Source organism: Prunus mume, linkage group LG6 (assembly GCF_029339155.1).
Source record: "Prunus mume cultivar Tortuosa linkage group LG6, ASM2933915v1, whole genome shotgun sequence".
In the NCBI taxonomy this organism is placed as follows: domain Eukaryota; kingdom Viridiplantae; phylum Streptophyta; class Magnoliopsida; order Rosales; family Rosaceae; genus Prunus; species Prunus mume.
The window spans coordinates 14,254,992-14,276,497 of record NC_142703.1 but is presented as its reverse complement, the minus strand read 5'-3'; the positions used below and the strand labels follow the sequence as shown (position 1 = coordinate 14,276,497).

Sequence of the window (21,506 nt, the reverse complement as noted above, 5' to 3'; positions counted from 1 at the left end):
AGGACGACACTACCACGAATGGGGGACCAATTGTAGCTTTTGACAATGTCTGGAAGAAGATCTGGAAAGTCCGGGTGCCTCCAAAGGTCCGTATTTTCATTTGGCGCGCTCTCTTGAATATTTTACCTACCAAGGATAATTTGGGTCACCGTGGCATCTCTGAATTGGGAGGATGCGTGTTTTGTGGAGCTGATGAAACGGTGGTCCATGTGCTTCTCCAATGCCCCATGGCTATTGATTCTTGGTCTCTATTTCCGGCCTGGGCTCACTTTAATACTGATTCCACAGAGGAGTTCAAGATGTGGTTCCATGGATTTGCTGCGGATCACCCCACTCATGAATTAGAGAAAGTCATGGTGTGCATGTGGATGCTGTGGTTTGAGAGGAATCAAATGATCTGGACAGGACGACATCGGAGTTCCACAGAAGTTGTGAGTGGAGCAATGTACTGTCTGCAAGAGTTTCAGGAGTTACACCCCCCTCCCAAGAACCATATTTCACTTGCCAAAGCCAAATGGCTACGGCCACCGACTGGAGCTATTAAAATAAATGTGAGTGGAATGTTTCATGTTGAATCCAGCTTTGGTGGGGTTGGTTTGGTGGTCCGAAATTATACAGGTGCTTTTCTTGCATGCAAGTTGGTTGTGCTACGTGGAGTATCAAATCCCATGCATGCCAAGCTAGTTGCATTAAGAGAAGGCTTAATCTATGCTGCCAAATGGTCCAACGTGGATTGTTATATAGAAGGGGATTCTCAAGGCGCTCTACACTCAGTACAACAGGGCCAAGCTGATCTGTCCCACCTTGGTTGCCTAATTGAGGATTGTAAAACACTTTTGGCCATACAAGAGTGTGTCTATTTGAGGTTTACAGAGAGGAAGGCTAATGGGGTTGCAACTCGCCTGGCTAACTATGCTCTGCACTCCCAGGAAGCAGCAGAATGGGTTACTGATCCCCCAGTTTTCTTACAGGATGTTTTGTTTTCTGATGTTATGTAATTTTCCTTGTTCTGTACGTTATTGGCATATGTGGTACTCTTTCCTACTCCGGGGTTTTTCCCTTGTGGTTTTCTCCGGAAAGGTTTTAACGAGGCCACACTCTACATGCCTATTATTCCTCCCTTCTAATGGAATGAAATCAACCTTTTCAAAAAAAAAAAAAAATTAATAATAAAGGAAGAATAGCAGAATGTTTATTTATGAGTGTTAATAACAATTTATTTTTATTTAAAAATACCAGAACGATCCAATTTCCATAAATATATAGGTTTGGATCCTTCATATTTATTTCGAGAGTCAGATGAGTATTTCATAGGATAACTTACGGAATCACTTCATACGTAGTCCACAAGTCATTGGCAGTTATATTAGGAATTTAGGACAGTCCAAATTCAACTACAATAAAATTGGTTTAATTATAAATACAAATTTTAGTCCAATGAATATGTGATAGTAAAATGCATAAAAATAGCTTCTTCTTTTTTTTTGTTTTTTTTTTTTTCAATGGATCATTTATTCTGGGTATCCGTTTCATATCCTTCATTTACTGCCAATCTAGCCATGCATGTTGATTGCCTTTTAAATCTCTCATTAAAAATACAATGCATAGTTCTTTTGGTCAAGTAAATACAATGCCTATATATAATCTCCTTTCTCTACCAACTCTCTCTCTCTCTCTCTCTCTCTCTCTCTGGGTTCATAGCAAACAACACACAATGAAGATTTTGAGACAAAGCAATCTGCTTCTGGTGTTATGTATTTTTATTTTTGCAGGTTTGTTCCTTTTTTTTTTTTTTTTTTTTTTCGTTTTTGGTTGCACTCGAAATTAGCATGTAATATGCATGCTTAATGTGAAAAGCTTGTGAGAGATTTGACTGGTTGGGCCCACTGGTTGACTAATGACTGGTTTACATGTTTGTATTATTTTCTTTTGATTTTCTTCACCTTCCAAAATGGTGTGCAGGGTTTGAGGTGAGGGCATTAACCTACGATTACTCAGCCAGTATTGAGGCATGCTACACTGCATTTCTTTCCTTTTGTTATGTTTAAAGAGAAAGGAAAAAAATGTAATAAATCTAAAATTGTTTCCATATTTTTCCTTTTTTTGTTCTTCAGTGTTTGGCAACTCCTCTCAGACCTCAATACGACGGAGGCATCATTGTAAATCCAGAACTAAACCATAGCTCAGAAGGATGGTCTTCTTTCGGCGAAGCAAAAATGCAACACAGAGAATCATCAGAAGGCAACAAGTTTGTTGTGGCTCATAGCCGAAATCAATCGCATGACAGTATTTCTCAGAAGATTAACTTGGAAAGTGACAAGCTCTATACATTTTCCGGTACATAATTCATTTCCGTTTTCCCGAAATTAATTTTTATTTATAACAATAACTAGTTAGATGATTATTGCCTAATGCAACTATAATTTGTGTTTGATGCAGCTTGGATACAGGTAAGTAATGGTAGTGCTCCAGTAACAGCTATTTTCAAGACTAGTAGTGGGTTCATACATGCTGGTGCAGTTGTTGCGGAACCCAAATGCTGGTCCTTGCTCAAGGGTGGCCTCACTGTCAATGCCTCGGGTCCTGCTGAGTTATATTTTGAGGTAATATTAACATCAACAAAAGTTGAGTGCAATGTTCTCTTGTCAGACTGTATGAACTTACGTTGTGCGAAACTATAAAACAAGGTTCATAGATATGTGATATATATATATATATATATTTCCTAATTTACTCGAAACTTTGCAGAGCAATGACACATCTGTTGAGATTTGGGTTGATAGCATCTCATTGCAACCATTCACCGAAGAGGAATGGAAGTCTCATCAAGACCAAAGCATTGCAAAGGTGAGTCTGATCGTTGAAGGTTTGTCGATGATGATATATGTAGTTTCGATAGGGTTTCTTTTTAAGGAGACAAACTACATATTTGTTTGCAGATTCGTATGGGAAATGTGAGAATTCAAGCAGTTGATGCACAAGGAAACCCTCTAAAAAATGCAACAATCTCTATCCAACAAAAGGCTTCAAGTTTCCCTTTTGGGTGTGCTATCAACAAGAACATCCTCACCAACAATGCGTACCAAAATTGGTTCACATCAAGGTTCAGAGTAACAACATTTGAAGATGAAATGAAATGGTACAGCAATGAGCCTTCTCCTGGCCGTGAAGACTACTCAGCAGCTGATGCCATGCTTCAGTTTGCAAGAAGTCACGGCATTGCAGTTCGAGGCCACAACGTGTTCTGGGACGATCCCCATTTCCAACCCGGTTGGGTCAACTCACTCACCAAACGGCAACTTTTCTCAGCCACTTTCAAGAGGCTAAATTCTATCATGCACAGATACAAGGGTCAAGTTATAGGGTGGGATGTTGTCAATGAAAACTTACATTGGAATTTCTTCGAAAGCAAGCTGGGTTCGAAGGCCTCAGCCCTCATGTATAACTGGGCTGTTAAAGCTGATGGAGCAAACACCTTGTTCATGAATGAATTTAATACCATTGAGGAGAGCAGAGATGGAGCATCCACGCCAGCTAGGTATCTCCAAAAGCTGAGAGAGATACAAACCTTTCCCGGTAACAGAAATGCACGGATGGCGATTGGGCTCGAGTCTCATTTCGTCACTCCTAACCTTCCTTACATAAGATCGTCCATTGACATCCTTGCTGCTACAAGATTGCCTATTTGGATTACGGAATTGGACGTGCAAAGCGGTCCCAATCAGGTAAAAGTCGATCTAGGGTTTTAGACTAGATAGGGTTTTACCACTATCTTCAAAGTTGAAGCTCTTAGGCAAGAAGTTCTAAGTACAATTACTAATTTATGACTACTTTTCTGTTTATATGGTCAGGCGTGGTACTTGGAGCAGGTTCTAAGGGAGGTACATGCTCACCCACAGATTCAAGGAATTGTGATTTGGGCTGCTTGGAATCCTCAGGGATGTTACAGAATGTGTTTGACAGATAACAATTTCCGCAACTTGGCCACTGGTAATGTTGTTGACAAGCTACTTTATGAATGGGGTTTGAAGGCCTCTACTTCTTCTGGCGCAACAGACTCTAATGGTTCCTTTGAGGCCAATCTATCCTATGGAGATTACGAATTGGAAATTAGTCACCCCTCCGCGACGAACTCCTCCCTGGTTTTTAAGTTCAATGTGTCATCAACTACTGCATCCCTGCAACCATTGCGGCTCCAACTTTCTGCTTGAATTTTTTTTCTCTTTGCCTACTTTGTTCCCATTTTAATTTTTGAAAGAAATTCCCAGTGTTTATGTTTGGCCTATGAATAGTCGTCCAGGAGACCTATATTTGAATGGAATATAACATAAAGAAATAAAATCAAAATCGTTTCACCAATTGATAATTAACATGCACTAAAAAAAAAATTACCGAAACAAAAAAGACAAAATGGGTATAGCTGTTCCATGTTCTCATATTGTTTTTTTATTATAAAATATTATGTGTAAAACTTTTAATTTATGACATGTTCACTAATCCCTAATTGGATTAGGAGGAATTAAATTGAGGATGAATTGAATTGAGGAAGAGTTAGATTGAGGAGAATTAGATTTCATATTCCTACTGAGGTTGTTTATTAAACCATGTGGATTGAGGAGAGTTAGATTCTGTATTCCTATTGAAGTTATTTACTAAACCATATAGAATTGGGGTAGGAGTGATATTAATTACTAAAATGTTCTCGTTGTTAGGTTAAGGTAGATGTCAAATTTGGAATTTTTTAAAATTGTGCTAGGATATAATGGGTAAAAAAGATGAATTCCTAATGAGTTAAGGAATCCTCCATGTGTGAAATTCAATATAATTCCTAATTAGTAAATGCAATGTTTATTTCTTATTATTTTCATTAATGAAGGCCATCTTAAAGGTTGGTAATGACAAGTTTGCTATATAGAAGGAAGCCCAGCATCGTTCAATTGGTCATGAAAAGTTGCTATATAGAAGGAAGCCCGCCATTCTTCAGTTGGTCATGAAAAGTTGCGATATAGAAGGAAGCGCGCCATCGTTCTTTATCATCATCGTGATTAAGGAAAGCAATTGAAAGTATCATAATTTCCGCTAATTGAGGGATGGTTATGTACTCTTACCATATATATATATATTTTACAGATACGATATTGCATTAATATAAGCAGCTTTCGTCTCCCTGGATACATTGCACCATATCTCTCAATATATCTCTCTGGCTAGTCTCTGCTTCTGCATCCAGCACTCTCTCTCTCTCTCTCTTTACTGGTTTAGTCTCGCTTCGTGATGAAGAATGTTGGGGGAAGACACAATCTACTGCTGCTATTAAGCACTTTCTTTTTTGGAGGTATGTTATGTAGAAAATGTATTATTACCTGTTAGAGCTTTTAGGGATGAGCTTTTTTGCCAAGGCAGGTTTCGCCACGAATTACACCATTTAATCATGAAATTGATACCCTTTAGAGAACATCAAATTTCTGTAATGGTGGAACCAATAAGCAACTAATTTGAATTTGTTGCTAAACGCATTAATTCCAGTTATCAGCTCGTGACTTATAAAATTGTCATGGTTGACACCTATAGCTATCTGCAACGACATATTTTCGTTTGAATTACATTTAAGACTCACAATCAAACCAAAGTCCATGTAGTGAAGATTCAATAGAACCTGCCTCAATCCAAGTCAGGGCCTTCAAATTCTGTATATAATGGCTGACGACGTGTGGTCACAAAAGAACCATTTGCTAGCTTGAGTTAGATCATTAACAAAATAAATGTCTTGCAGGGTTTGAAGTACTAAATGCTGTACCCTATGATTACACAGCCAGTGCTGAGGCAAGTTTAGTTTTACTTCAATTAATTTTCATCCTGCATTGTTCATTACATTAATTACTTTGGTTAAATTTTCCGGAGAAGTATATCTATTAAAATTTGTCCATCTGTATGTATTTTTTCAGTGTTTGGCAAATCCTCACAAACCCCAGTATGGTGGAGGGGTCATTGTAAACCCGGAACTAAATGAGGGTCTGAAAGGATGGTCTTCTTTTGGCAATGCCAAAATACAACACAGAGAATCAAAAGGCAACAAATTCATTGTGGCTCTTGGCAGAACCCAACAACATGCCAGTGTTTCTCAGAAGGTTACTTTGCAAAGTGGCAAGCTGTACACATTTTCTGGTACGTGCAAACGTAATTAGAACTTTCTCTTACCGGTTAATTTTGCAATCAGTAATTAGTAATTACTTAATGCAAAAGTAATATTACAATTCCTAAATATATGTGATTTGTGTTGATGCAGCTTGGATACAAGCAAGTAAGGGTGGTGTTCCAGTGACAGCAATGTTCAAGACAGGTAGTGGAACATATATGCGCGCTGGTTCAATTGTTGCAGAATCCAACTGCTGGTCCATGCTCAAGGGTGGCTTCCCTGCCAGTGCCTCAGGCCCAGCTGAGCTCTATTTTGAGGTACTTGTTACCAATTATCACATGAATCGGGCAACAAAAGTATTTTTATACCTCTATAAATCAATCTTCTTCTGTCAAAACATTCGTTGCATTAGACTTGTGATCGAATTGTCTAAAGCCTGGTTGAATTACAGGAATGAAGAACTGACCCATTCATTTCATTCTTTGTTACAAGCATATGCTCAATCTTCTATAACAGCTCTTACAATAACCTTTAATATTTCAGAGCAAGGACCCATCTGTTGAGATCTGGGTTGATAGCATCTCATTGCAACCGTTCACTGAAGAGGAGTGGAAGTCTCATCAAGATCAAAGCATCGCCAAGGTTAGTTTGGGGACATTATACTTAGTAAATTAATGAATTTTCATCCTGTAGAAATAAAACATGTATCAATCAAGCATCAGAATCTGTTACGTGTTTTCGATCACACCCAATGTACTAAAAAAATGTACCCTAGAAGGAATCAAATTGTTATGCTTGGATTTAGTAAGGTTTCGTTACAGACACGTAGTTTTTTTGCAGATTCGTAAGAGCAATGTGAAAATCCAAGCAGTGGATAAACAAGGCAAACCGCTGGCAAATGCAAAAATCTCCATCCAACAGAAGTCTCCAACTTTCCCTTTTGGTTGTTCCCTCACCAAGTACATCCTCAAAAACACTGCCTACCAAAACTGGTTCTTATCGAGGTTCACTGTCGCAACTTTTGGAGATGAAATGAAATGGTACAGCACAGAGAATACTCAGGGGCATGAAGACTACTCCGTGGCTGATGCCATGCTTCAGTTTACCAAACAACACAACATTGCAGTCCGAGGCCACAACGTCTTCTGGGACGATCCATTCTACCAACTAGGTTGGGTCAAATCACTCTCTCCACAACAACTTGCTTCGGCTACTCAAAAGAGGCTAAATTCTGTCATGAACAAGTACAAAGGACAACTAATCGGGTGGGATGTCGTTAATGAAAATTTACACTTTAATTTCTTTGAAAGTAAAATGGGTGCAAATGCTTCAGCCCTCTTCTATAACTGGGCTATTAGAGCTGATGCAGCAACCACTTTGTTTTTGAATGAGTACAATACCATTGAGGAGAGCGCAGATGAAGCGACCACACCGGCTAAGTACCTTCGAAAGCTCAAAGAGATGCGAACATTTCCAGGAAATGAGAAAGGACGATTTGCCATTGGACTTGAGTCTCATTTTACAACTCCTAACATTCCTTACATAAGATCTTCTATTGATACTCTTGCAGCTGCCGGAGTGCCAATTTGGATTACAGAATTGGACGTGGCAAACGGTCCGAAACAGGTAAGAAATAAAGGAGATCCCATGGTGTGCTTGAAAAGCACACGACTCAAATTCCAAATCACACACATAAAGCAAGGTCCAGAATAAACCCCAACTTCCCATTTGCATTAGATGAGTCTTCTAGATTACCAAGACACTTGATAATTGATTCTTTATCATTCTTTGATTCTCATATATAAAACATTTTCTAGATACATATACCGGCCTCTGAGGTATATGATACGTCCCAAGTTCGAATTCCCCTTCCCTTTTGATAAAAAAATAATGTAATTCTATAGTATTTGACTGAATACTTTAAATCTTGTGCATTATATATCAGGGATCATAGCATGCCACTTACAAGCTCAACTTTTTGTTTACATGGGCAGACATTATACTTGGAGCAGATTCTGAGGGAGACATACGCTCACCCTCACATTCAAGGAATTGTTCTGTGGGCTGGACCGACCGAAAAGGGATGTTACAGAATGTGTTTGACAGACAACATTAATTTCAAAAACCTGCCTAATGGTGATGTTGTGGACAAATTAATACATGAATGGGGTTTGAAGGGCTTGGTTTCTGGCACAACAGACGCTAAAGGTTTCTTTGAGGCCTCCCTTTCCCATGGAGATTACGAAGTGAGCATCACTCACCCAACTTCAAAATCCTCCTCCTTGGTTCAGAGATTGAATGTCAAACCAACTGCTTCGTCCCAGAAGCCATTGTTTCTCAAATTCTCTTCTTGAGATTTTGATTTCGCTTGGGCCTTTTTGTTGTCCTGTTTTCATGGAACATTTAATTTTAGAATTACCCGGAACATACCAAAATTTCTATATTTTTAAGAAAACTCTCTGTATATATGCTATTTTTTGTAGAACATGTACATATGTAATTATATACCCTTTTGGCATTGAATAAATTTAATAATGATCTTCGAAATTCAGGGCAATACAGTAATTGAACTCAAGTTTTACTCCCCCGCTAAGGAAAACGTGTGACAATTGGTTTTTTTTTTTGTTCTTTTTTCTTTTATAATTAAAAAAATATAATGGGTAGTTGTGTTCCATAAAAATAAGATTCATTATCTGATTTTTCTTTTAATTTTAATTTTTTTAATATGAAAAAGTGTGAATTTACCATATTATCCTCACTAGCCTCTCCGCACTTGCTTCTGCACATGCGATATGCCTTTTTTTTAAAAAAAAAATTAAAATTTATTTTAGAATTAAAAAAGATAATGGGTAGTTATGTTCCATAAAAATAGGATCAATTATCTGATTTTTCTTTTAATTAATTTTTTAAAAATATGAAAAAGTGTGAATTTACCATATTATTCTCATTTAATTAATAATTTCAATTCTCAATGTTTGCATTAACAAATGGTATTTTATGGTATTTTGAATATTTCACCATACTCTGCTTTTTGCTTTATATATTTAATTAATAATTTCAATTCTTAATGCTTGCATTAACCAATACCAGAAAATGCCCTTATTTAATTCAAACATTAAGAATTGAAATTATTAATTAAATGAGGATAATATGGTAAATTCACATTTTTTATATTAAAAAATTAAAATTAAAAACAAAATCAGATAATAGATTCTACTTTTATGGAACATAACTACCCATATTATCTTTTCTTCATTCTAAAAATAAAATAAAATAAAAAAGAAAACCAATTGGCACATGCTCAGGCATGTGCCAAGGGACTAGTATATATATAAATAGATATATCCCTATAGTAGAGATAAATGAAGTTCTAGGAAAAGTAGTTTAAAATTTTAATAATGATCTTGGAAATTCAGGGCAATACAGTAATTAAACTCAAGTTTTACTCCCCAGTGAGGAGAACTTGTTTCCTTTTTGTATTTTGATTAACTTACTTTCCGGAAACCTTAATTAATTATTATTAATTTTACAAATCCATAAAGGAATAGAACAAAATAAAGTGAATAGAAGACGTGCGCGTTACGTTGAGTTTGATTAGGTAGTGTTAAAGTCCTAGTTATGATTGGTATTCTTCCAATTGAATATTTATATATATGTTCGTATCATCGGGGATTAAGTAGAATTAAGAAAGAAAAAAACAAAAGCAGAGTTGTTTATTCGATTGGGGAGAGAGAGAGAGAGAGAGAGAGAGAGAGAGAGAGAATGGCAAGAATGTTCTGGCGAAAAAGAGTGAGAATGGCCAGAATATCCTCTCCTAGTGAAGATTCAGATGAAGAAGTAGCTTTAAGTGCCAGGCACCAGAGATCTGGTGCTCGAAGGCCTTTTTCATGGTTACGCGACGATTCGGATGAACAAGTTAACATGAGGCCAAGGCATAAGAGAACTCGTGTCAGAGGTTTTTATGAGGAAGAAACGGAAGAGGAAGAAGAGGAAAGTGATGAATATGGAGGAGAAGAGGTTGGAGAGGGAAGTGGTGAATATGGAGGAGAAGAGGAAAGAGATGAATATGGAGGAGAAGAGGTTGGAGAAGAGGAAAGATATGAATATAGAGGAGAAGAGGTTGGAGAAGAGGAAAGATATGAATATGGAGAAGAAGAGGTTGGAGAAGAGGAAAGATGCGAATATGGAGGAGAAGAGGTTGGCAGAGAAAGGGAAGAAGAAAGAGACTTCCTTAATAATATCGAAGGGGCATGGGAAGAGGAAGAGCCAAATAATGAAGCACAAGTACATGAACAGCAGCAGGATGGGTCTCAATCTCATGTTTCCATAACCCTAACCGACCCAGAATTGTTTGATTGCCCTATTTGCTGTGAGCCCTTGACCATCCCTGTCTACCAATGCGACCAAAACGGGCACATAGCTTGCTCCTCCTGCCGTACAAAGATTAACGACAAATGTCCCTCTTGTTCCGGGTTCATTGGATTCAGTCGTTGCCGCGCAATCGAGAAGGCTCTTGAATCAATCAAAACATCATGCCAAAATATCAAGTATGGATGCAAAGAATCTTTCACTTTCCATAAAAAAGGTGAACATATAAACGCATGTGTGCATTCACCTTGCTCTTGCCCCCATTGCAACTTTGTCTCTCCAGATCTTGAGTTATACCAACACTTCAGAAGCAGCCATGCGACTTTCGCAACGCAATTCAAGTACAACTCTTTTTTTTCTGTTTCGTTAAATGCCGAAGCAAGCTTTCTTGTTCTTCAAGAAAAGAATGATGATACATTATTTATCCTCAAGAGAAATTATATTGAAGATGTAGGAAATTCAGTGAAAGTTACTTGTATACAACCCGGCTTCAGGAAGGGCTTCTTATATCAGCTTCATGCGAAAGCCAAGAAAATGTCTCTCAAATTGGAGGCCTTCACAGAGAGCACTCCAAGCCGGCGGGCAATTGATAATCCTAAAACAGGGTTTCTTTTAATTCCATGTCATTTTACCAGTCCTGGTGGCCAGCTCAAGATGGAAATCTGCATAGAGAATTTTGAGATGTATTAATTTATAAAGCCAAAATTCGGCTATATTGCATATGTTCTAGCTAGAACTCAACTCAAAATTTGTTTACGAAACTTTTTAGTATATATATATCTTGCATTTTGGAGTTAATTAACGAATCAATGACCTGAATAGTTATGGTTTTCATCTTCTTAACTAATTTACCCCTAAACAAATTAAAGATAAAGGTTTTGTTGCCCCTCATCATCTTCTTAACTAATTTACATTATATATAAATATATATATATAGGAAATACGAGGGAAAACAATTTACAAGTTCGATTGATATTCTGAAGCTAATTAGCTTAATCAAGATTGTAAACACGAGTTCATCGTATACGTACACATCCTATTTCCTATTTACACAACCGCTCTACTAAATAAATACATATAGAATTGTCATTAGCACTCTAAAGTAGTCATTGTGCACTTTTGCTCTTTTATTAAGGGGTATATGTGACTTCACAAGTGCCTCATGAAGCTCAGCTTTGGAGATAGAGCTAGTGGCATGCAGAGGCTTAGCATGTGATGGCATTGCCCATTAAATTTGAATTTGATGTTTGGCATTTAAATTTGAAATCTCCCTTGGACTATCCGTTTACCAAAATCTTGATTCTTGTCTTCCCAAAACATGTCTTATTACACATTGCGATTGCGATTATGATTGAAAAGGAAATGGCAAGAGTCTCTATTATGAGTGATATCCTTCCAAATGAGGCCTATGTATTATTCATTGTTTATTAGTATCAACTCCATCGAGAGAAAATATTTTAGAAAGAAAAAAAGTTGGAGAGAGTGAGGGAAATGGCAAGATCCTCGGCCAATGGGGATTCTGATGAACTAGTTAACATCAGGCCAAGGCATTAGACCTTGTCAGACGTCTGCCAGGAGACATTTCTTGTAGAAACTGGTATATGTAAACTAACAATTCTAGACACTTCTTGCAAAGTGATCAAGTTTATTTCTCACCATGGATCAAGGGGTGGCTACTTCTCTCATTTTATTTCATCCCTCGATATTGTTTTCCAGATTTAAATTTGATACCTTGAAGCTCTCATTAAGCAACTTTGGATATATGTATATAGCTATTAGCTAGTGGCATGCGCAGAGGCTGGGCGTGATAGCATTGCCCACTAATTTGGGAAGAAATGATAGCATTTGCAGGCCTAAACATTGGCCAAAATGCCACATGGCTATCAAATGTTTGGCATTTGAAATCTCACTTGGACAAAAGGTTTTTTTTTAATCAAAAGAAAAGGCTAGGTCTTTTCGTTTACCCAAATCTTGATTCTTGGATTCTCCAAAAATCAGAATAAAATAAGCACAAAAAAAAGTATTGCACATCACGGTGAGAGTGAAAAGAGAATGCCAAGAGTCTATTATGATTGCTATTCTTCCAAGTGAGGCCTATATAGCCTTGTATTGTTCATTGTATGTTAGTATCAACTCAACCAGATTTTTCGATTGGAGAGAGTGAGGGGAATGGCAAATGATCCATATGAAGCATAAGTTGGTGGAGAAAGTGAAGAAGAAAGTGGCGACGTTGATCATATGGAAAATGATGAAGCACAGCCCAATATTGAAGCACAAGTACATGAACAGCAGGATGGCTCTCACTCTCATGTTGTCATAACCCTAACTGACCCAGAATTATTCGATTGCCCTATTTGCTACGAACCCTTGACCATCCCTGTCTACCAGTGTGACCAAAATGGGCACATAGCTTGCTCCTCCTGCCGTACAAAAATTAACGACAAATGTCCCTTCTGCTCTGAGTCTATTGGATTCAATCGTTGCCGTGCGATCGAGAAGGCTCTTGAATCAATCACAACATCATGCCAAAACATCCAGTATGGATGCAAAGAATCTGTGACTTTCAATAAAAAAGGTGAACATAAAAAGGCATGTGTGTATTCACCTTGCTATTGCCCCCATTTAAATTGCAAGTTTGTTTCTTCAGCCAAGCAGTTATACCAACACTTCAGTAGTAGCCACGTGAATTCCGCAACACAATTTGAGTACTACGTCATTTTTCATGTTTCATTAAATGCTGATGACAACTTTCTTGTTCTTCAAGAAAAGAAAGGTGGTACATTATTTATTCTCAAGAGGCATTATGTTGCAGATCTAGGAAATGCTGTGACAATTAGTTGTATACAACCCAGCTTCAGGGGGCGCTTCTTCCATGAGCTTGATGTGAAATCCGAGGAAAATTTTCTCAGATTGGAATCTTTCACCAAGAGCACTCCAAGCCGGCAGGTAATTGATGATCGCCCTCCCAAAACTGGTTTTCTTTTAATCCCGTTTGATTTTATCAGTTCTGGTGGCCAGCTCAAGATGGAAATTTGCATATGGCCTGAAGGTGCCTCCCCCTTCACCCCTCAGAAGTAACCATGTTGCTTAAAATAAGTAATATTATATGCTGTTTTAGCCTGGGAAAAGATTGTTTGGTACCAGATACCGATTTACAACATCAGGTACAAGGCTATAGCCTTGTTAGTTTTTCTTGTTAGTCCCTCAATTATTAGTTGGTTATGTAACTGAAAATGTTATTGCTATTTCTGCAAGCTAACATTAAGAACTCAGAATTTTAATGTTAGCTACTAATTAATCAAAGCAAGGATTTTGTTAAGGTTTATAATGAATTAATTATATAGTAAATTGAGCTTAGACCCATAAAATTCATTTTAAATCACCTACAACCCTTTCCTTTAGTTTTCTATTTAAAATACCCAATTTTTTCAAATAATACCGATGACTATGATCCAACTAAGCAAGTTACCTAATATAACTAAAAATCTGATTTATTGTATTTTTCGGATTCCAAAACTACCCCTATTTATAAGTTAATGTGTTATGGGGGGTGTAACTAATGACACCCGTTGAATTTGGAAATATCTCCAATTGTAATGGATGTAGGAACTAATTTAGAAACTTATTTGAAATTAAATATTAAATTCCACATTAAAGTATTAGTAATCTATTTTTGAATTAATGGTGTTTTCCTTCTATGAATTACGACTAGTAATCTATTTAAAGTATTAATAATTTAAATTCAATATTAAATTTAGGAATTAATATTGTTTTCTTTTTATGAATTATACTACGAATATTCTTTTTTATTATAGTTTTATGAATAATAGTACATTCTAATTATGTTGAAAAATAATTTGATAATCTATTTATTGTTTTGTTTTTAAAACATTTTTTTTAATGAACCTATTTTTTCTCCAAATATTGTACCTATTTTTTTCTTTATTACTTGTTTTATGAAAAATAATTTGATCATCTTTTTATTGTTTGTTTTATGAATTTTTTTTTAAATGAGCCTATTTTTTCTCTCAAAATAATGTACCTATTTTTTCTAAATAATGTAACTATTCTTGTTCTTTTCAGTTATGTTTTTATACATTTTGAGTTAATATGTTTTTGCTTATTCCTGCCAAATGGAAGAACTTGGAATTAGGAAAAAAAAATTGAAGCCAGGGTTCGCTTTAATGCATATTTACTAGCTTGGACTCAACTCAATATTTTTGTTTACGAAACTTAATTGTATAACTATATCTCGTGCATTTTGTTGTTAATTAACGATTCCTGATCTGAATGTTTTCATATTCTCAACTAAATTACCCTTAAATTATAATAAGGGTTATTTCCACAAATGATCCTTGATGTATATGAAATTATCATTTTTGGTTTTAAAAGTGTTTTTGTGATATCGTTGGTCCTCAACATTACTCCCATACATCAAGTTCAGTCCTTCCGTTATAAGTCTTATAAAAAAGTTCGTTGATGTGACATGTATGTGGGGCTTATATTTGTCTAATAGTTTAAAACTTCAAATCCATTTTTAAAATTAAATTAAATTAAAAGTGCATGACCTATCTCTTCCAATTACACTTGGTAAGCCCAACCATTAACACACAAAAGGTCGAGAGCCCAAACCAAAACCAAAACCGGACATGAAGTACAATTCTAGGGGAAAACAATTTACAAGTTCGATTGATTCTGAAGCTATCTGGGTTTATCAAAATGGTTGTAAGCATGAGTTCATCGAATACATATTGAACAATGATCCTACGTGAATGGAGTTTGAAGGGTTATTGATTTCTGGCACAACAGACGTTAATGGTTTCTTTATTTAGGCATCCCTTTTCCATGTAGATTACCAATTACAAGTTATTATCACTCACCCAAATTCAATGACAAATTTTCTTTATATAAAAAAAAAAAAAATCAGTGACAAATTCCTCCTTGGTTCGGAAATTGAATGTGGCACCAACTATTTCATCCCAGAAAGAAACCATCGTTTCTCCAACTTTCTTCTTCTTGAAATAGGGAGATTTAATTTTAGAATTATTCGTAATCATGAGATAATATCATATTATCTAATCTTTTGTTTTTAAATACTAAATCATTATCTATCTATCTATTTATCTCGAGCATGGAATTCCGATTATATACCCTTATAACATCAAATAATTTGAACAGTGCTCTTTGAAATGGAGGGCAATATAATAATCAAGTTTAATAGAAAAAGAGTTCACATATTCTAGGACTTTCGGTATCAACAAGTCTTTGATTATTATTGTCATTCCCCTAAAATAAATCATGCACATTATCTTCTTCCAATAGAGGCCTATATATATAACGCTATTATCAGCTCCTTCGAGAGAAAGTAAAAAGAAAGAACAACCAGACTTGTTTTTTAATTGGATTGGAGAGAGTGAGGGGAATGGCAAGATCATCGTCCAATGGAGATTCAGATGAAACCATCAGGTCGAGGAGCAAGAGAGCTCGTGAAGATGAAAGAGACTTTAACTTCGATGCTCTTATTGGAGCAGAAGAGGAAGAGGAAGAGCCAAATAGTGAACCACAAGTACATGAACAGCAGGAAGGGTCTCATGTTGTCGTAACCCTAAACGATCCAGAATTATTTGATTGCCCTATTTGCTATGAACCCTTGACCATCCCTGTCTACCAATGTGACCAAAATGGCCACATAGCTTGCTTCTCCTGCCGCACCAAAATTAACAACAAATGTCCCTCTTGTTCTAATTTCATCGGGTTCAATCGTTGCCGAGCAATCGAGAAGGCTCTCGAATCAATCACAACATCCTGCCAAAACTTGCAGTATGGATGCAAAAAATCTTTGACTTTCGATAAGAAAGGTCCACATCAAAAGGCATGTGTGTATTCACCTTGCTCTTGCCCCCGTTTATATTGCAACTTTGTCTCTTCAGCCAAGCAGGTATACCGACACTTCACCAGTAGCCATGAGATTTCCGCAGCAACACGATTCAAGTTCAACAACAGTTTTCCTGTTTTACTAAATGCCGGCAACAACTTTCGTGTTCTTCAAGAAAAAAATGATGGTACATTATTTATCCTCAAGAACCATTATGTTGAAGGTCTAGGAAATTTAGTGACAATTAGTTGTATACAACCTGTCTTCATGAGGGGCATCTTCTATGAGCTTGTTACGAAAGCGAAGGAAGATTCTCTCAGATTGCACTCTTTCACAAGGAGCACTCCAAGCCGGCGGTACTTGACGGCCCTCCTAAAACCGGGGTTCTTTTAATCCCACGTGATTTTATCACTTCTGATGGACAGCTCAAGATGGATATCTGCATATGGCCTAAACTTTCCAGTATTCTACGAAATTAGCCATGTTTCTTAACATAAGTTGCAGGATATGCACGGGACAGGATTGTTTGGTACAGGATACAAATTTACCGCATCTAATACAAGGCATAGCCTTGTGATTTTTTCTTGTTCTCCCCCAATTATTAGTTGGTTATTTTTTTATACATTGGAGGTGAATATGTTTTTGCTTCTTCTGCGTGTCAACATCAAGAACTCAGTTTGATGAAAAAATAAATATTTAGTATTTAGAGCAAGTATTTGGTGTTGAGGTTTTTAATTAACCAACTATATGCATTTTTAGTAGCTTGGACTTGATGTTTGCAAAAAAAATTAGGATGGGAGTTCCTATTGTCTATTGTATATGTCTTTGTCGCAGTTAGGCTAATCGAGAAGACTAAGTTGAAACTTTGAGACTGATCTGCAAGAAATGTCCTATAGAGTAACAGAAACTCCAACCCCTCACACACACATTCACCACTTTAGCGGCTGCATACTGCAAATTTGGAAAACATTGAATTTCATAACTTTGCTTGGAGTGGTTTTCATCTTCTTAAGCCAAAATGTGACATGAGCCATTAAATTTGAATTTTATGTTTAGGATTTGAAATCTCCCTTGGAGAAAGGGATTTAAATATTGTCTAGGACTTTTCGTATTCTTGAAAATAGTTTATATATTCTAGGACGTTTCGTTTATCGAAATCTTGATTCTTGGCTTCCCAAAAAAACAGAAAAAAAATAAGTAAAAAAGGATCTTGCACATGATCGAGGCCTGTATATATGATTGAAAAAGGAATGCCAAGAGTCTCTGTGTTATGAATCATGATTGATATTCTTCCAATCGAGGATTGTATATAACGCTATATAGCCTTGCATTATTCTTGTTTAGTATCAACTCAATTGAGAGAAAATTTCCATCTAACGACAAAACAACCAGAGTTGTTTACTACATTAGAGAGATAGGAATGGCAAGGTCCCCGTCCAGTGATGATGATTATGACCTGGCCGGTTGTTTTAGGATCCGCCCTGCATCGTTACGTGGAGATTCAGATGAACAAGTTAACACCAGGCCCATGCATAAGAGAACTCGACTGAACCCTCGACCTCAGCCATCCATCTTCTTAATGAATGAGGAAGAGGTGGAAGAGGTGGAACAAGAGGAAAGTGGTCAATCTGAAGAAGAAGAAGAAGAAGTTGGTGGAGAAAGTGAAGAAGAAGTTGGCGGAGAAAGTGAAGAAGAAAGAGAAGACAATGATCATATCAAAGATGAAGAGCAGGATGGGTCTCACTCTCATGTGGTCATAACCCTAACCGACCCAGAAGTATTTGATTGCCCTATTTGCTTTGAATCCTTGACAATCCCCGTCTACCAATGTGACCAAAATGGGCATATAGCTTGCTCCTCCTGCTGCACAGAAATCAACAACAAATGTCCCTCCTGTTCTGGGTCTGTTGGATTCAATCGTTGCCGTGCCATCGAGAAAGCTCTTGAATCTATCACAATATCGTGCCAAAACATTCATTATGGCTGCAAAGCATCTGTGGCTTTCCATAAAAAAGGTGAACATCAAAAGGCATGTGTGTATTCACCTTGCTCTTGCCCCCATTTATCTTGCAACTTTGTCTCTTCAGCTGAGCAGCTATACCAACACTTCAGCAGTAGCCATGTGAATTCTGCAACACAATTCAGGTACTACGACAGTATTGCTGTATCATTAAATGCCAGTGACAAATTTCTTGTTCTTCAAGAGAAAAATAATGGTACATTATTTATCCTCAAGAACCATCGTGTTGAAGATCTAGGAAGTGCAATGACAATTACTTGTGTACAACCTGGCTTCATGGAGGGCTTCTTCTTTGAACTTTGTGCGGAAACCGAGAAAAATTATCTCATATTACAGAGTTTCACAATGAACGCTCCAAGCCTGCATCTTATTGATGATAGCCCTCCTAGAACCGGGTTGTGGGTTTATCAGTCCTGGTGGCCAGCTTAAGATGGAACTTTGCATATGGCCGAAAGGTGTCCTTCCTATGTAGGGTATGGTGTTTTGGCATGGGACAAGATTGTTCGGTACTCAATTTCAATTTTTCGTATCTCATACAAGGCTATAGCTTTGTTGTTCTTCTCCTCGTTATTAGTTGGTTCTGTTTTTATACATTTTGAGTGAATATGTTTTGCTTCTTCCTGCCAACTTGAAGAATTTAGAATTTTGATTCGGGTTGAAATTTGTAATGAATGATGCGTATTTACTAGCTTGGACTCAACTCTATATTAATTTGTTTACTTAACTTTTTTGTATGTATCTTGCATTTTGGAGTTAATTTCCTCGGGGTTTCTTTCCTCCCAATGTAACCGAAAAAAGAAGGTTTTGTTGCCCCTTCATATTCCAGGACCATTGCCTTCAAGTGTATCCCCCATTATGTTAAAACATTTCGTGAAGAAATTTTGATTTAATCCAAGGTAGTAAAGCATCCTTGATGATGTAAATCTTTACTGAATCTTGGCTTAATTATCTCAATTATTATTTCAAAATATTAATCAATAAATATAGGTTGCATAGTGTTAGTATTTGTAGAAATTAAGGGGGGAAACAATTTCGATTGATTTTGAAGGGAATTGGCTGTACCAAAATGGTTGTAAACATGAGTTCTTCAAATACATATTGAACAATGATACTACATGAATGGGGTTTACAGGATATTTTCTTTATTTACACAGTTATTGACAGGAATGTATTCATCAAATACATATAGTATGCTGCACACATAAAAAATTTAGTTTAATATGACAAGATAACATAGCTCTCTTAACCTCACTAACAGAACACTATAGCCTATATTCAGAGAGAGAGAGAGAGAGAGAGAGAGAGAGAGAGAGAGAGAGAGTTTCTACGCAAGGACCGGTTTGGGGAGATCGGAGGCTTGGAAGAAAGCGACGGCTTCGTTGCCACTAATCCGGCCATCGCGGTCCAAATTGGCTCATCGAAAATGCATCAAAGAGATCCACATTCACTGATTGGTTTTGCGCCGACGCCATCACCACCGTCGAATTGCGATCCGCCAAGATCAGACTTTTTAAATATTTGAATATATTTAAAGGGTATATCCGCGCGGCTATAACGTTTAAATATAACATTTGTCTATTATTAATATATATAATCTTTAAATTATAATACCACTTTAACCCATTGGACTATATAGTTATATCTTCAATTATTTTATTTATACAAACAATATTGGGGAATGAGAAATTAAATTCTTTCTGATACCTCTCATTCTAATGATTTCCAACTATTAGCCTATTTGGTTAGAGGTTATTTTTCAACTTTCTTAAATATATTCAGCTATATTGTTTTTAAATATATTGGAATTCATGAGAGTCAAAATTTCTAAAGTACTTAAATTCTTTACTTTGATTTAAAATGTTGCATTAGATTGTTTAACCAAGTTATTTACTCCCTTTTCACTGCAAACCCAAAATGATATTTTGATTAACCAAGTCCAAGTGCCAAAATCATGGTCTCCTCAATGCCAAGAACAATTTCACAACCCTTTTGTATCTGCAGCGAACCAACTGGGTTTGGTCATATTTCGTCGGTTAAAAGACCTTACTACAGACGTGCTTTACATGAAGATTCCATCAGAACTAGAAACTAAGTGATGATAAGAAAAACAAAACAAAACAAAACAAAACTAGCATTGTTAAAAAGATAATAACTAAACAAGTCAGCTTTAGATCACTTGAGGCAGCAACCATTGTAATCAAATAAAGGACAAATCCCCACCACAAACAACTAGGTGGTACTAACCACAATCATGCAGCAAGATCCAGTCAACATAGACACAAGGTCAGAGAGTACTGAGTTCATCACAGGAGGAAAAAAAGAAAAATTAAATTAAAAAAATCTAAGTGTTACCAGCAGTTTCTAATCACAGAAACTATCTTGGACCTACGTAAACTCATTTATGTGGCATACCTTCATCTTCAGACTTATCCCAATCTTCATCCCAGTCAGCATCTCCTTCTTGGATGCCCCGTTGCCAGCCTTATATAAAAGCAAAGAAAAGTTTCAAACGGCCAAATGTAATGTAAAAACTACAATGATTTCAGCTTCTAGAAAGACAAAGATTTCAGCAGAACGGAAATACAGCCTTCCGTTCCAAATACCATTTTTAGAAGACTGTTTTCATATTAGTGCCTAATAAAAGGGTCCTTATTGCCCCAATTTCTAGTAGTGAGGAATCGGTATTGGCACTCCAAAAAAGTTATCATGCACTCTTCTTTTATTTTTATCATGGTTCCCGAACACGCACAATTTCAAACCTCAATTAATAGTCTCTAAGAAGATGCAAACTAATACTTATAGACATTTCTTGAAAAATCAAGTTGATTTCTCTCAACATATGGATCAAGTTTCCTCCTTTTATTTCATCCCTCTATAATGTTGTTCAGATTTTAATTCGATCCCTTGAATTCCCACCACCTATAAAGAAGGGGTAGATGTCACAAGTGCTTAATGAAGCTCATTAATTATAAGCAGCTTTGGAGATATAGCTTTCCTAAACGAAGCTATAGTGTCATGCAGAGGCTAAGCGTGACTGCATTGTCCACTTTGAGTTGAGATAATGGGAAGGCACTACTGGACTCAAATCTTAATAGTGGTGCTGTACC

At 36.6% G+C, this 21,506-nt stretch overlaps 4 protein-coding genes and 1 pseudogene across 4 annotated transcripts; all 5 read left to right on the top strand.

Annotated features, from left to right (window-relative positions):
* The first annotated feature begins 1,714 nt into the window (after window positions 1–1,714).
* LOC103335128 (endo-1,4-beta-xylanase 5-like) lies at window positions 1,715–4,211 on the top strand. Its single transcript, XM_008238131.2, has 7 exons — window positions 1,715–1,772; window positions 1,963–2,009; window positions 2,115–2,337; window positions 2,440–2,603; window positions 2,749–2,847; window positions 2,940–3,725; window positions 3,852–4,211. The coding sequence occupies exons 1-7, from the start codon at window positions 1,715–1,717 to the stop codon at window positions 4,209–4,211; spliced, it is 1,737 nt and encodes a 578-aa protein (XP_008236353.2).
* A 912-nt stretch (window positions 4,212–5,123) lies between these two features.
* Window positions 5,124–8,681, top strand: LOC103335088 (endo-1,4-beta-xylanase 5-like). The gene is made up of 7 exons (XM_008238089.3): window positions 5,124–5,335; window positions 5,774–5,823; window positions 5,946–6,165; window positions 6,287–6,453; window positions 6,680–6,778; window positions 6,977–7,762; window positions 8,131–8,681. Exons 1-7 carry the CDS (start codon window positions 5,275–5,277, stop codon window positions 8,488–8,490), a joined length of 1,743 nt encoding a protein of 580 aa, XP_008236311.2. The 5' UTR covers window positions 5,124–5,274; the 3' UTR covers window positions 8,491–8,681.
* A 1,176-nt stretch (window positions 8,682–9,857) lies between these two features.
* Window positions 9,858–13,582, top strand: LOC148916201 (uncharacterized). The gene is made up of 2 exons (XM_089055075.1): window positions 9,858–11,187; window positions 12,715–13,582. The coding sequence occupies exons 1-2, from the start codon at window positions 9,899–9,901 to the stop codon at window positions 13,580–13,582; spliced, it is 2,157 nt and encodes a 718-aa protein (XP_088911201.1). The 5' UTR covers window positions 9,858–9,898.
* Window positions 13,583–15,893: 2,311 nt separating this feature from the next.
* On the top strand, window positions 15,894–17,085 carry LOC103335126 (E3 ubiquitin-protein ligase SINA-like 7). The gene is given in 2 exon segments (XM_008238128.2): window positions 15,894–16,728; window positions 16,731–17,085. Coding segments are annotated over 2 exon segments (930 nt in total). The 5' UTR covers window positions 15,894–15,926; the 3' UTR covers window positions 16,859–17,085.
* Window positions 17,086–17,799: 714 nt separating this feature from the next.
* On the top strand, window positions 17,800–18,871 carry LOC148916200 (putative E3 ubiquitin-protein ligase SINA-like 9; annotated as a pseudogene).
* Window positions 18,872–21,506: the final 2,635 nt, after the last annotated feature.